General features: G+C 38.1%; 2 protein-coding genes across 2 annotated transcripts; both read left to right on the top strand.

The window, feature by feature from the left end:
• Nucleotides 1-5,163: 5,163 nt before the first annotated feature.
• On the top strand, nt 5,164-7,153 carry LOC132169943 (disease resistance RPP13-like protein 4). The gene is made up of 4 exons (XM_059580881.1): nt 5,164-5,228; nt 5,316-5,591; nt 5,699-5,920; nt 6,670-7,153. Exons 1-4 carry the CDS (start codon nt 5,164-5,166, stop codon nt 7,151-7,153), a joined length of 1,047 nt encoding a protein of 348 aa, XP_059436864.1.
• Nucleotides 7,154-8,717: 1,564 nt separating this feature from the next.
• On the top strand, nt 8,718-11,424 carry LOC132168569 (disease resistance RPP13-like protein 4). The gene has a single exon (XM_059579566.1). It carries the CDS (start codon nt 8,844-8,846, stop codon nt 11,274-11,276), a length of 2,433 nt encoding a protein of 810 aa, XP_059435549.1. The 5' UTR covers nt 8,718-8,843; the 3' UTR covers nt 11,277-11,424.
• The last annotated feature ends 605 nt before the right edge of the window (nt 11,425-12,029 follow it).

Raw genomic sequence — 12,029 nt, 5'->3', positions numbered from 1 at the left:
GTGAATAAAAATCAGTAATACTCTGACCTGGTTCTTGACGCATGCGATGAAGCTTGGTCACAATCTGAAACCGCTGAGCAAGGTCGGTAGTGCTGTAGAGCTGAGCTAACATGTCCCAGACATCTTTGGCATTGTCAAGATTGCCAAATGTCATGCTGATGGAGACAACACAAGTGTTGGAGAACCAAGAGATAATCCTGTAATGAATACTTTTCCGTGTGCGGAGGCGGGTAGAGAAAGCCGCAGCGGGTTCCTCTTCTCCAACAAGAGGTTTAGGTTCTTCACCAGAAACATACTCCCAAAGACAATGTCCTTTGAGCCACCTACTCATATTTTGAGATCAAGCCGGGTAATTGGAGCCATCGAGAATAATAGAGATAGGTTGGGAAATACCTTTGGTGTTTGGGAGAGTGGTAGTAGGTACGGCCATTTTTTTTTCGATTTTTTTTTTTGTTGGAATATAATCCGGTGTGGTAGGGTGTAGGATAGGTTCTGTGAGCCTGGTGAGAGGATCGAATCTGGTGTGGCCGAGTGTATAATAAGGAATATAGGCTTGGTTAAATAGGGGCTGAAATCTGGTGTGGCTGAGTGTATTATAAGGAATATAGGCTTGGTTAAGTAAGGGCTGAAATCTGGTGTGGCTGAGTGTATTATAAGTCTGTGGGCTCAAAAATCAAAAATAATATAGTGTGGCCGATTGTAGTGTAACTAGGTGAGCTCAAAAAAATCACTTACAAAGGTGGTGGCGCAAGGAGGCTCCTGGTGGCGCGTGCTTCAACTGGTTTGACAGATCGGCAGCCTCCGATCACGAATCTATGATTCGTTTCTGAAAACGGCTGACAGAGGCGGTGCGTGGTGGCCGGAAACAATGCGTGCGGTGGTTCAAAAATCTCACAGAAAGTTGTGGTGGCGCGTTCTTTCGACAGGCTAGTAGATCGGCATCCTCCGATCTGGATTTTGGCGGTATTTTTCTGAAAAACGACTGACTAGGCAGCGCGTAGTGGCCGGCGGTGGCGCGTGAGGCGCGTGAACAGTGACACAGACACTTACGACGACGCGTGAGAGCGCGTTGAACTTCAGAATGACGATCTGAGAATTTTACAGGATAGATCAGACCTTTTTTAGCCTGTTGGTATAATAGTTATAGCAAAACAAGATTGAAAAAAGTCTTTAAATTGCGTAAAGAACGAACTGACTTCCTACTTCTCTAGACAAGGCCAGAACCTTACTCTGATGCCATGTTAAAATAAACTAGAAAGTACTAGAGAATATAGGGATAAACTGAATATTGTATTTCTGTGTATATTGAACTGTATACAAAGAGGCCTATTTATAGTTGATTATGGCCAGATAAAATGGAAAATACAATCTCGGAATTAATGTACAATATTACAAAATAATATCAAAGAATATATAGGAAAAATATATCAAATCAGTAATTAAGGTGAATATCAAATATATTCAGAATATATTATAAATATATTCTAACACAATCTACGCTAATGGGTTTGTGGGTCTGAAATATTAGTTCTTTTTGCTGCAAATAATATTGTTGAGTTATGTTTGGCTCTTTGGGATTCATGTTTTTTATCTAAAATAACTGGAGATTTCATGCTCATATTTCTCAGTACTGTTCTGGGTCTGGAAGGTGTCATCATCAAACCCATGAAACTTAGATGCATCATCTCTGACAGAGAGCTCGACTAGAGAGCTTCTTTCTCCTCTAATGAGCTCGCTTTCCCATTAGGCTCTGTGTTAGTCGTCCCATCTAAAGCTGCAATAAACTGCCTTCAATTCTTTGAGCTCCACCTCCACTTTATCTTGTTTAACTTTTTCCTTATGTTATTAAGGATTAGATTGTAGCTCTTTGGCAGCATCTGTCACTCGGTCAAAAACATTGTTGAATTAGTAAAACTTTTCCTGATTGGAATCTCCGCAGGGAAGATAAACTGGGAATTTCTTCACCCTTTCAATTTCTCTTTTCAAAACAAAAACATTAATAAACGATTTAAAATACAAAACACTCAAAATTACTTTCACTAACATTTTTTCAAACAAAAATTTAAAAACACCTCAAAAAAACCTTTTTTTTTTTTTTTTTTTTGAAATTGGCTGTACAGGACATTTTTAGATCCTCTGTTCTCTTTCCCCTCAAGGCCACTGCGAAATTGATATGTTAGATAATGGGCAATCTCCCTAGTTCCTCTCCAAGTCCAAGGTTGTATGGAAGTTCAAAATTATACAGAAGAGGCTCAAAAAGAACTTGGAATATGCCTTGGTAAAATTTTGCTCAATAATTGGGCTGTGGGACAGTGGGAGGGGCCAATAGTGAATATCCTTTAGCAGTATTTAGATTTGTGAAGTCAAGTGAGAAAGTTGACATCGGTGGGGCAGCTTACCTGGCAACTTTCTCCTTTATCTCCTCCCACTTTGGGGGCAGCTAATTTTTATAATGTTATTTATTGGTATAAACTTTTCTACATCGTCACATGGCTACATTGGGTCCTACACTTCCACTTGCTGATTTTTAAATGAAATGTCACTAATGCATGTAGCATAGAGCCATAGAGATTTCCAATTTGCATTAAGAAAATTGGGGTTTAATTGTTTTTAATTCCTCAATTTCAAGTAGCATAGAGATTTCGAATTTGCATTAAACAAATTAGAAACCCCACCTCTTGCACCATAATTATTAAGACCCAATTTCCAGTATATATATATATAAACCCCAGCTTCGATTTTAATTGATGGCATATCTTGGCTGAATTGAAATCCCTGTCTCTTCTGCTCAAACAAAAGTCCTATCTCAAAAATTCTTATCCAAGAACAGGTAACAAATGTATTAACAAGACCCCAAATTATAGAAATTTTCATTCATATTTTAGAGTCCGTTCGACCAAGGATTTTGTAAGCCAAAAATGCTTTTGTAAATAACATTGCAGAAAGTTTCTATTTTGGGATCTATTTTTCAAATAGTAAAGTTATTTATTATAAATTGTTATACAACTAAAATGTAGTAGTAAGGTTCTCAGGAGGTAGTTCAATCAGTTGAAGACCATGTATCATAAAGCTGAAGTCACTAGTTCAAATCCCTCATCCTCACTTGTGTAGACATGTCAAAAAAAAAAAAAATGTAGTAGTAAGAGTCGGTCCTTTTTTTTTTTTTTCTTTACAAATGCTAATTCAATATTGTCACTTTCGTATCATCAAATTGTATGATAGTCTTATAACAATCTATAAAATAATATTACTTTTTTAAAAAATAGTTTGAAAAAATATATATAAAACAATTACATTTTCAAGTTACAAATAAAAATGTGTGTTTTTAAGAACATAAATTTTAACAGATAAATCACAATGTTATAAAATGCTTAACGGCATTTTAAAAAGGGTTAAATACCTCAGACCCCCCTGGGGTTTCCCAACTTTATTTTTTCTCTCCTGTGGTTTCATTTTTATCACAAGAGGTCCCTATGGTTTTGATAATAGACCAAGTTAGTCCTCCGTCAATTAAGCGGTCGGATTGACTTCCGAGGAATTCACGTTAGGCCGTCAATGTTAACGTAAGCCTTTGTTAATTTTTTTTTTAATTAAAAAAAAAATTATTTCGAAAAAAAAAAACAAAAACAAAAAAGAAAAGAAACAATTGGGGGGTGGCTCGACCACCCGTAACTCGACAGGGGGTGGCTCTTTGTGGCCATTTAGGTGGCTTTCAGTACCCACTTTGTATGTGGTGGCTGGCCACGGCTGGCCGGGATGGGTGGTGGCCGCGGCACCCGCCGATGGGGGGTGGTTTGCGACCACCCTAGGCTCTGCCAAAGTTGCCAGGGGGTGTGAGCTCTGTGGGTCACGGGGTGGCTGGCCTTCTGTAAGAACACCAGGGGTGGCGCTTCCCTACAATGGTGGTGGATGGGGTGGTTTCAAATACCGAGCAGATGGGCACCCCAAATGGCCGAGAGCCACCCTCAATTGTTTTTCTTTTCTTTTTTGTTTTTTTTTTTTCGAAAATACTTTTTTTTTTAATTTAAAAAAAAAAATTAAATAGATGCTACGTGTCAACGTGGTCTACGTGTCAGTCCTAACGGTCAATTAACGGATGGACTAACTTGGTCTTTATTAAAACTCCAGGAGGGTCCTGTGATAAAAATGAAACCACAAGGGGAAAAAAAATAAAGTTGTTAAACCCCAAGGGGGAATTAAGTATTTAATCCTTTTAAAAAATTACATTTTTATATCAAACGTTAGATTGCAAAACCAAGAGTACTTAGGACATTCACCAGTTCTCACGATGACGGATTAGGATTTCCTATAATTTTAAAAAAATCGTAGATTTTCAAATTATGTAAGTTAGGCTGTTTATAGTCATCAATTAAAATGCTTAAAAAATGCAACTATTAAAAATATATTTCTTAGCGTTCTTATTCTCTGTATTGTAAAACAACTTTGAGCAAAAAAAACCGTTTCTGAAAGAAATTCTCTACAAAAGTGAACAGAAAATATGACATTTTCCAAACGTTTCATCCAAAAAAGATCTAAATTGTGTAATTGAAGAATCTTAAAAAAAAAAAAAAAAAACAGCTTTCACCTAATGCCATTTTGCAGAAAAGAATAGGGCTTTAAACCTCGGCTTTGATTTCTGTTGATGGCAGATTTTGTCTCCGAAATCTTGTGTCGCACAGACTGATATTCTCTTGGCTCCGAAATCTTGTGTCGAACAGACTGATATTTCTTTTGTGCAAGTTTTCAACAGGATGCCTCCGTCCGATCAGTCTTCTGGCGCAGGTTCCGGCAACTTCAACGTTGCGAAGATAAACGATTTCGTTCTACTTCTACCCGACGTTGTCAGCAGGCTCCAACAAGTCAAGGACATCCTCTCCCAAAGCGGACCTGAGAACAACGTCAGCAACAGTGGCAACAACGGCAGCAGCCATTCTAGCCAGGACGAACATCAGAAGATGGGTAACGAAGCGGAGAAGTTAAGGAAAGATCTGATTTACATACGAGAATCCTTCAAAAATCTCAAACGCTTCGAGGACAGAGCCTGTGACCTCTTCAATGCTCTTAAAGAACGCAGCTCCTCAACGATTTGCTAACTAGTGGTCTCAATGCTTCTTGGGAGACAAGCAGCTCCGAGCCAAGCTTCGCGCGATCAACAAGATTGTGATGGAGTTGAAGCTCCGGATCCCGTTACCCTATAAGTTGTCCTCCAAAGAATCCGACGCCCACCGGTTCCCACGGGATGGCACCTAGTTTGATGACTTGGAGGTGGTTGACGATTTGCCTCTCTTACATGTTGACAATGAATTTGGGAGTAGCTTGGCCTTCCAAGATTTTCGGTTAGTATACGATAAATTGCTCGACTCCACAACAAAGCTGTGCTTGCTGTGTTTTGCTTTAATTCCTGAAAATGAAATTGTGAAGAAGAGGTTTATGACATATTGGTGGGTTGGAGAAGGCTTTGTTAGCCCAAAGCTTGAAAAAGTTGCTGATGGAACCTTCAAAGAGCGGCTGTCGGTTGAGGAAGTTGCTGATGGAATCTTCAAAGAGCTGGCGAAGAACGACTGCATTGAGCCCGTGAATGAGAAGCACAGGTTTGTCGTGGACAGTTACAAGATAATCCTTTTATCCGTTCGGCGGTGATTGTGCTTGCCAAAGAAGCTGGGTTGTTTGATTTCGATGGCAAAACATGGAATCCCAGTGCCAATTTTATGACGTCTTACCGGGCGTGTTTAGTCAATGGATTTTCTCAGGAGTTAGCGAAAATTGGCCCTGGATCGGATGCAAAAGAAACCGACCAGAACCCTGGATTGGATCTAGAGAAACTGCAAACAATATTCAATGTCAATGAGCCTTATCCTGATTTTTTCAAATTGGAGTGGTTCTCAAAGTTGAAGAAGGTAAAGGTTCTATATCTGGGAAGGTGGCAGTCTGGCAGACCTCAGCTAAGCATCATATTGAAGTAGAGAGCGTTGAATTCTTAAAAGGGTTGAAAAATATGAAACTTTTAGGGAAACTTCACTTACCCCCTATACTTTCGCGGTTTTTACAGACATCCATTCATTGTTTAAAAACTCTCACTTTAATGTAACAAACTTTAGTTTCCTTTCACTTTGTCCATTCCGTTAGGATTTTGTAATTAAATCAAACGGTCAAATGAGTAAAAGTCCTTTATACCCTTAATTTTTTTTAAAAATTTTAAATTTACCCTTATTTATAAATAAAAAATTATTATTATAATTATTATATTTAAAAAAATATATAAAAAAAACTGACCCACCGGAGGGTCACTTGTGACCCTATATTCAGACCCCTGCTATCAAGGAAAGCCGAGGACTCTGTATCAAAATCACGCAGCCTTTTTTTTTTTTTTTTTTAAATATATAATAATAATAATATGACCCGTGCGTCACAATACGTGTGGGTTAGATCCACCAGTAAACTCACGGGTCGTCAGGATTTAAAAATATATATATTTTTTAATAAAAAATAAGGGCAAAATTGGAATTTCACACGTCTCCGTTAGGATTTAACATAAAATCTTAACGGAATGGGCAAAGTGGAAGGAAACGAAAGTTGGATACATCAAAGTGAGAGTTTTTGAACAATGAGGGTGTCTGCAAAAACCGCAAAAGTATAAGAAGGTAAGTGAAGTTTTCTCAAACTTTTAAGGTTTTTCAGCCTTCAAGGAATTTCCAGAATTACCAAGCTTCCTGATTTTGTCTGTAAGCTCTTAAATTTGAGGATCTTGGATCTTAGAGCGTGTCACACTCTCGAGGAGCTTCCAGATGGAATAGGTTCACTCAAGAATCTTACGCACTTGGATATATCCGAGTGTTACTTGCTAGACTACATTCCCAAAAAGATTAAGTTGCTCTCAAAACTCCGAGTCCTTAAAGGGTTTGTAATTGGTGACCGTCTAAATGAAAATTCGTGTACTCTTGCTGAATTGTCAGGATTAAAGCAGCTGAGGAAGTTGAGCATCTACACAACCACGGAGGCTTTCCCCAACGAAGATGACGAAAACAATCTTCAAAAGTTTGAAAATCTTGAAAATTTTACATTTGAGTGGGGAGCTTTTCCCAGCAATACAGGCAGTGATCCTCAGCAAGACAAGGGTGAGCCACAATCAATGACACCAAGCACCACAAGTTAAAAAAAGAGGGGGGATAACTCCTCCTGTCATCATTTCCACACTTGATTTACTTGGACAAATACAAATGCCCTAAACTCACTTTGTTTCCATGTAATGAGAATGGAATCGGGCTGAAGCCAAGAACTGAAGCTGGAAAGGGAGCTGTTGAGAGATATAACATTTTGCATTAATTCGAGAAGTCCTCCCAGGATGTCCTCCCAGGATGACTCAAGACTATCAGAAGTATGTTATGTTTCTGGCCCAATTTTTAGATTTAATTCTGTTTCATGTGTGTACTTTTTTGGATTTGACGAAGTTGCAGTAGCTTCTTGTATATTACCTCCATCCCTCCTTACTTGGATTTAATTCTGTTTTTACAGGTCAATCCGATGGCTTCTTTCCATGTATAACTTTAGAAACATAAAAGGAGGATGGGCATGATATTGTGCTTGCTGTATCTTTATTTCCTTCCTGTAGGAATGGAGATGTTGGTGATGTATGTGAAAACATTAGTATATTTATTTTTTGGATTCATTTGGCGAGTTGTCGATCCATCAAACCAAAATTATTATTTGGGAAAATTTTACTTTACATTCTGAACTATCGCTTTTTTGAGAAGATAAAAACTCTCAATTTACTCTATTAAACTTTTAATTTCAATCAATTGACTTCTCGGTTAGATTTTAAACGTTAAAAACTTAAAAGTGATATAATGACATTTATTCTCTTAACTTTTTATAAAATTTCAAATTTATCCTTAATTTCAAATTAAAAATTTTAAAAATATAAAGTTATAAAAAAATTAATGGGTATTTTGGTTTTTTTAAGGCATTATCGTCAAAATTTAACAGATAAATCTGACGGATGAGTCAATTGACTCAAATTGAAAGTTCAGGGGGTTAAATTGAGGGTTTTAAAATTTATGGAGATCTTTTCAAAACGCTCGGTGGTTCAGGGGTTTAAAATAAAGTTTTCTTATATTATTTTGTTGAGACTTTTGGGGAGTGTTTTTTTGTGAATTTTAGTGATTTGGCTCACCAAAATAATTTAAAAAAATAGTTTAGTAAGATTGCTAAGAATGCTCTTAGGGTTTGCTTGGGTGTGTGTTTGACGAGCTTAAAAATGTGATTGACACTCAAAAAGTCCGTTTAAAAAAAAAAAATAGTACCCGTTTAATAAAAAAAATTGAAAGTACTTTTAAGAGTTCAAAGAGCCTAAAAATAAATAAAATACATTTTTGACAAAAAACTTAAAAATGAAACTTTTTATAAAATAAAATTAAAAAAAAAAAGCACAATTTTTACTTAAAACTTTATTTTTCAAACATAATTTCAAATATACTATTAGTATCATTCCATTTTTTTTTTTTTTAATAGATGATATTTTTTTAGACGTTTTGGCCTGAAAACGGTCCAAATTGTGTAATTTAAGAATTAAAAATAAAAAATAAAAATAAAAATAAAATAAAATGTAGTGAATGCTAATTATCTATCTGGGGATAGTACGAACGCAGAGAGATAGCCGGATTGGAGATAGCCGGATTCGCATTTTACAAAAAAAAAAAAAAACCCAGCTTTCACCAAATGCCATTTTGCAGAAAAAGGCTATAAACCTCTGCTTTGATCTCCGTTGATGGCAGATCTTGGCTCCGAAATTTTGTGTTACCCGTACTGATATATATATTTTTTTTTAGCGGAAAGTTTTCAACCCGATGTCTTCGTCCGATCAGTCTTCTGGCGCAGGTTCCGTTGCGGAGTCAAAGGATTTGGTTATATCCGACGTTGCCGAGAGCCTCAAACAAGCCAAGGAATTCCTCTCCCGAAACCGACCTGTCAACATCAACAGTGGCAACAACAACGGAGACAGTGGCAACGACGGAAGCAGCCACACTAGCCAGGACGACTATCAGAGAATGGAAAATCAAGCGGAGAAGTTAAGTAAAGATCTGATTTACATAGGAGAATCCTTCAAGAGTCTCAAGGGCTTCGAGGACATAGCAATTGGCCTCCTCGAAAAACTTAAACTACACAGCTCCGACGCTTTGGGAACTAGTGTACCCAATGTTTCCTCACGACCCAAGCAGCTCCGAGCCAAGCTTCGCGCGATCGACAAGATTGTGATGGAGTTGAAGCTCCGGATCCCGCTACCCTATAAGCTGTCCTCCGATAAATCCGACGCCCATCGGTACACACGGGGTGGCACCGAGTTTGATGACTTGGACGTGATTGATGATTTGCCTGTCTTACATGTTGACATGGGATTTCGGAATAGCTTGGCTTTCCAAGATTTTCGGTCAGTATATGAGAGTCTTGAGTCCACAACAAAGCTGTGCTTGCTGTGTTTTGCTTTAATTCCGGAAAATGAGATTGTGAAGAAGAGGTTTATGACATATTGGTGGGTTGGAGAAGGCTTTGTTAGACCAGAGGTTGATGATGGAACCTTGGAAGAACGGCGGTCGGTTGAGGAAGTTGCTGATGGAATCTTCAAAGAGCTGGCGAAGAAGCATTGCATTGAGCCCGTAAATGAGAAGCACAGGTTAGTCGTGGACAGTTACAAGATGAATCCTTGTATTCGTTCGGTGGTGATTGTACTTGCCAAAGAAGCTGGGTTATTTGATTTTGATAACGAAAAATGGAATCCCACTACCAATTTTAAGACATCTCACCGGGCGTATTTAGTCAATGGATTTTCTCAGGAGTTGGTGAAATTTTTCAACGAATCGGCTACAGAGAAACGTGGCGCCGAATTGGATCTAGAGAAACTGCAAACAATATTCAATGTCAATGAGCCGTATCCTGACTTTTTCAAGTCGGAGTGGTTCTCAAAGTTGAAGAATGTCAAGGTTCTTTATCTGGGAAGGTGGCAGACCTCAGCTAAGCATCATATTGAAGTAGAGAGCGTTGAATTCTTGAAAGGGTTGAAAAATATGAAACTTTTAAGGTTTTTAAGCCTTCAAGGAATTTCCAGAATTACCAAGCTTCCTGATTCTGTCTGTAAGCTCTTAAATTTGAGGATCTTGGATCTTAGAGCTTGTCACACTCTAGAGGAGCTTCCAGATGGAATAGGCTCACTCGAGAATCTGACGCACTTGGATATATCCGAGTGTTACTTGCTAGAGTACATTCCCAAAAAGATTAAGTCTCTCACAAAACTCCGAGTCCTTAAAGGGTTTGTAATTGGTGACCGTCGAAATGAAAAAGCGTGTACTCTTACTGATTTGTCAGGATTGAAGAAGCTGAGGAAATTGAGCATCTACACAAACACGAAAGATTTCCCCAATCAAGATGAAGCAAACAATCTTCAAAAGTTTGAAAATCTTGAAAAACTTACAATTGAGTGGGGAGCTTTTCCCAGCAATACAGGCAGTGATCCTCAGCAAGACAAGGGTGAACCACAATCAATGACACCAACCGCCACAAGTTCAAAGAAGAGGGGGGATAAGAAAAAGCAAGACAAGGGTGTGGCACAATCAATTGCAGAAGCCAAGAGTCCAAAGAAGAGTGAAGATAAAAAAAAGCAAGGCGAGAGTGTGGCACAACCAATTTCAGCAACTACCACGAGTCCTAAGAACGGTGGAAATAACCAAAAGCAAGACAAGGGTGCGGCACAACCATCGACTGCAACCATCACAACTCCAAAGAACCGTGGGGGTAACAAAAATCAAGACCAGGGTGTAGCGGAACCAATGGCAGGAAGCACCATGAATTCAGAGAATCGTCGAGATAACAAAAAGAAGGACAAGGGAGCAGGAAGATTGGTTAAGAATTTTTCTAGAGCATTCACCTTTAACAAACGAGAGCAGGGTCCCACAGATCTGCAAGGTTTTAAGAAACTAAAGAAACTGGATCTCAAGTGTTACCCTGAGAAGAAAGCACCCAGTTGGTTGCTGCCTGCAAAACTTCCGATACTAGAGAAACTCTACATCAGAGGAGGAGAACTCCAAAATCTAAGCCCAGGTCAGGAGAATAAGGAGTGGAATGTTGAGGTACTACGTCTGAGGTTCTTGAGTGACTTAAAGATGGATTGGAAAGAACTCCAGTCATCTTTTCCACACTTGAATTACTTGGAGAAATACAAATGCCCTAAACTCACTTTCTTTCCATGTAATGAGAATGGAATCAGGCTGACGCCAAGACCTCGATAAGTCCTGCCAGACTATCAAAAGTATGTTATGTTTCTGGCCCAATTTTTAGATTTAATTATGTTTCATGTGTGTACTTTTTTGGATTTGACAAAGTTGCAATAGCTTCTTGTATATCTCCATCCCTCTTTATTTGGATTTAATTCTGTTTCATGTGTGTACTTTTTTGGATTTTACTAAGTTGCATTAGCTTCTTGTATATCTCCATCCATCCTTATTTGGAACGATGTGCAAAGTTATTTGTAGCATTGGAGCATGTGACATTCTTTTGAAGAAATTACATACAACTAAAACATAGTGGTTGGATAATTTTATCAGAAAAAATAGTGGTTGCTTTATCGCGCTTATATGCCTCAATGCATGATCCTACTTAGAAATAGAATATAAAATTAAGAGATCAAGTTCAGAAATGATGTTAGGGTCAGGAATGATTGTCACTAGCTTCAAGTGGGAGTGACAAGAAAGGCAACCCGGAATGGGAAGGAAGCCTTCATGGATTCTGTTCTTGTATCTTATTCCCTATTCGTTTGGATTTGTTTTTGTCAACTTGAATAATACTGGCTGTGTTTTCTAAGTTCGTTATTTTACATTGTGATGTTTATTCAACTTGATTTAATTTGTATTGGTGTGATTTGAAGGAATATTGTGGTTAGGCCTTTTAGGGATTTTGTTTTTCCGGGTTGGTTTTCTTTGAATTGATTGTGCTACTATGGAATTGAGGTCTTAAAACAGGTTTTGTATCTTCAACTGATTTTG

Source organism: Corylus avellana, chromosome ca2 (genome assembly GCF_901000735.1).
Source record: "Corylus avellana chromosome ca2, CavTom2PMs-1.0".
In the NCBI taxonomy this organism is placed as follows: Eukaryota; Viridiplantae; Streptophyta; class Magnoliopsida; order Fagales; family Betulaceae; genus Corylus; species Corylus avellana.
The sequence above is the reverse complement of the archived record's forward strand: the minus strand, read 5'-3'. Positions and strand labels throughout refer to the sequence as shown.

What these genes read in the sequence shown, in the direction of transcription:
- LOC132169943 (XM_059580881.1), top strand. Translation starts at nt 5,164, where the DNA reads ATGGAGTTGAAGCTCCGGATCCCGTTACCCTATAAGTTGTCCTCCAAA. An exon ending in AAAGAATCCGACGCCCACCG is followed by an intron (nt 5,229 to 5,315) that starts GTTCCCACGGGA and finishes ATTTGGGAGTAG; the next exon opens with CTTGGCCTTCCAAGATTTTC. An exon ending in AAGGTTCTATATCTGGGAAG is followed by an intron (nt 5,921 to 6,669) that starts GTGGCAGTCTGG and finishes CAAACTTTTAAG; the next exon opens with GTTTTTCAGCCTTCAAGGAA.
- LOC132168569 (XM_059579566.1), top strand. Translation starts at nt 8,844, where the DNA reads ATGTCTTCGTCCGATCAGTCTTCTGGCGCAGGTTCCGTTGCGGAGTCA.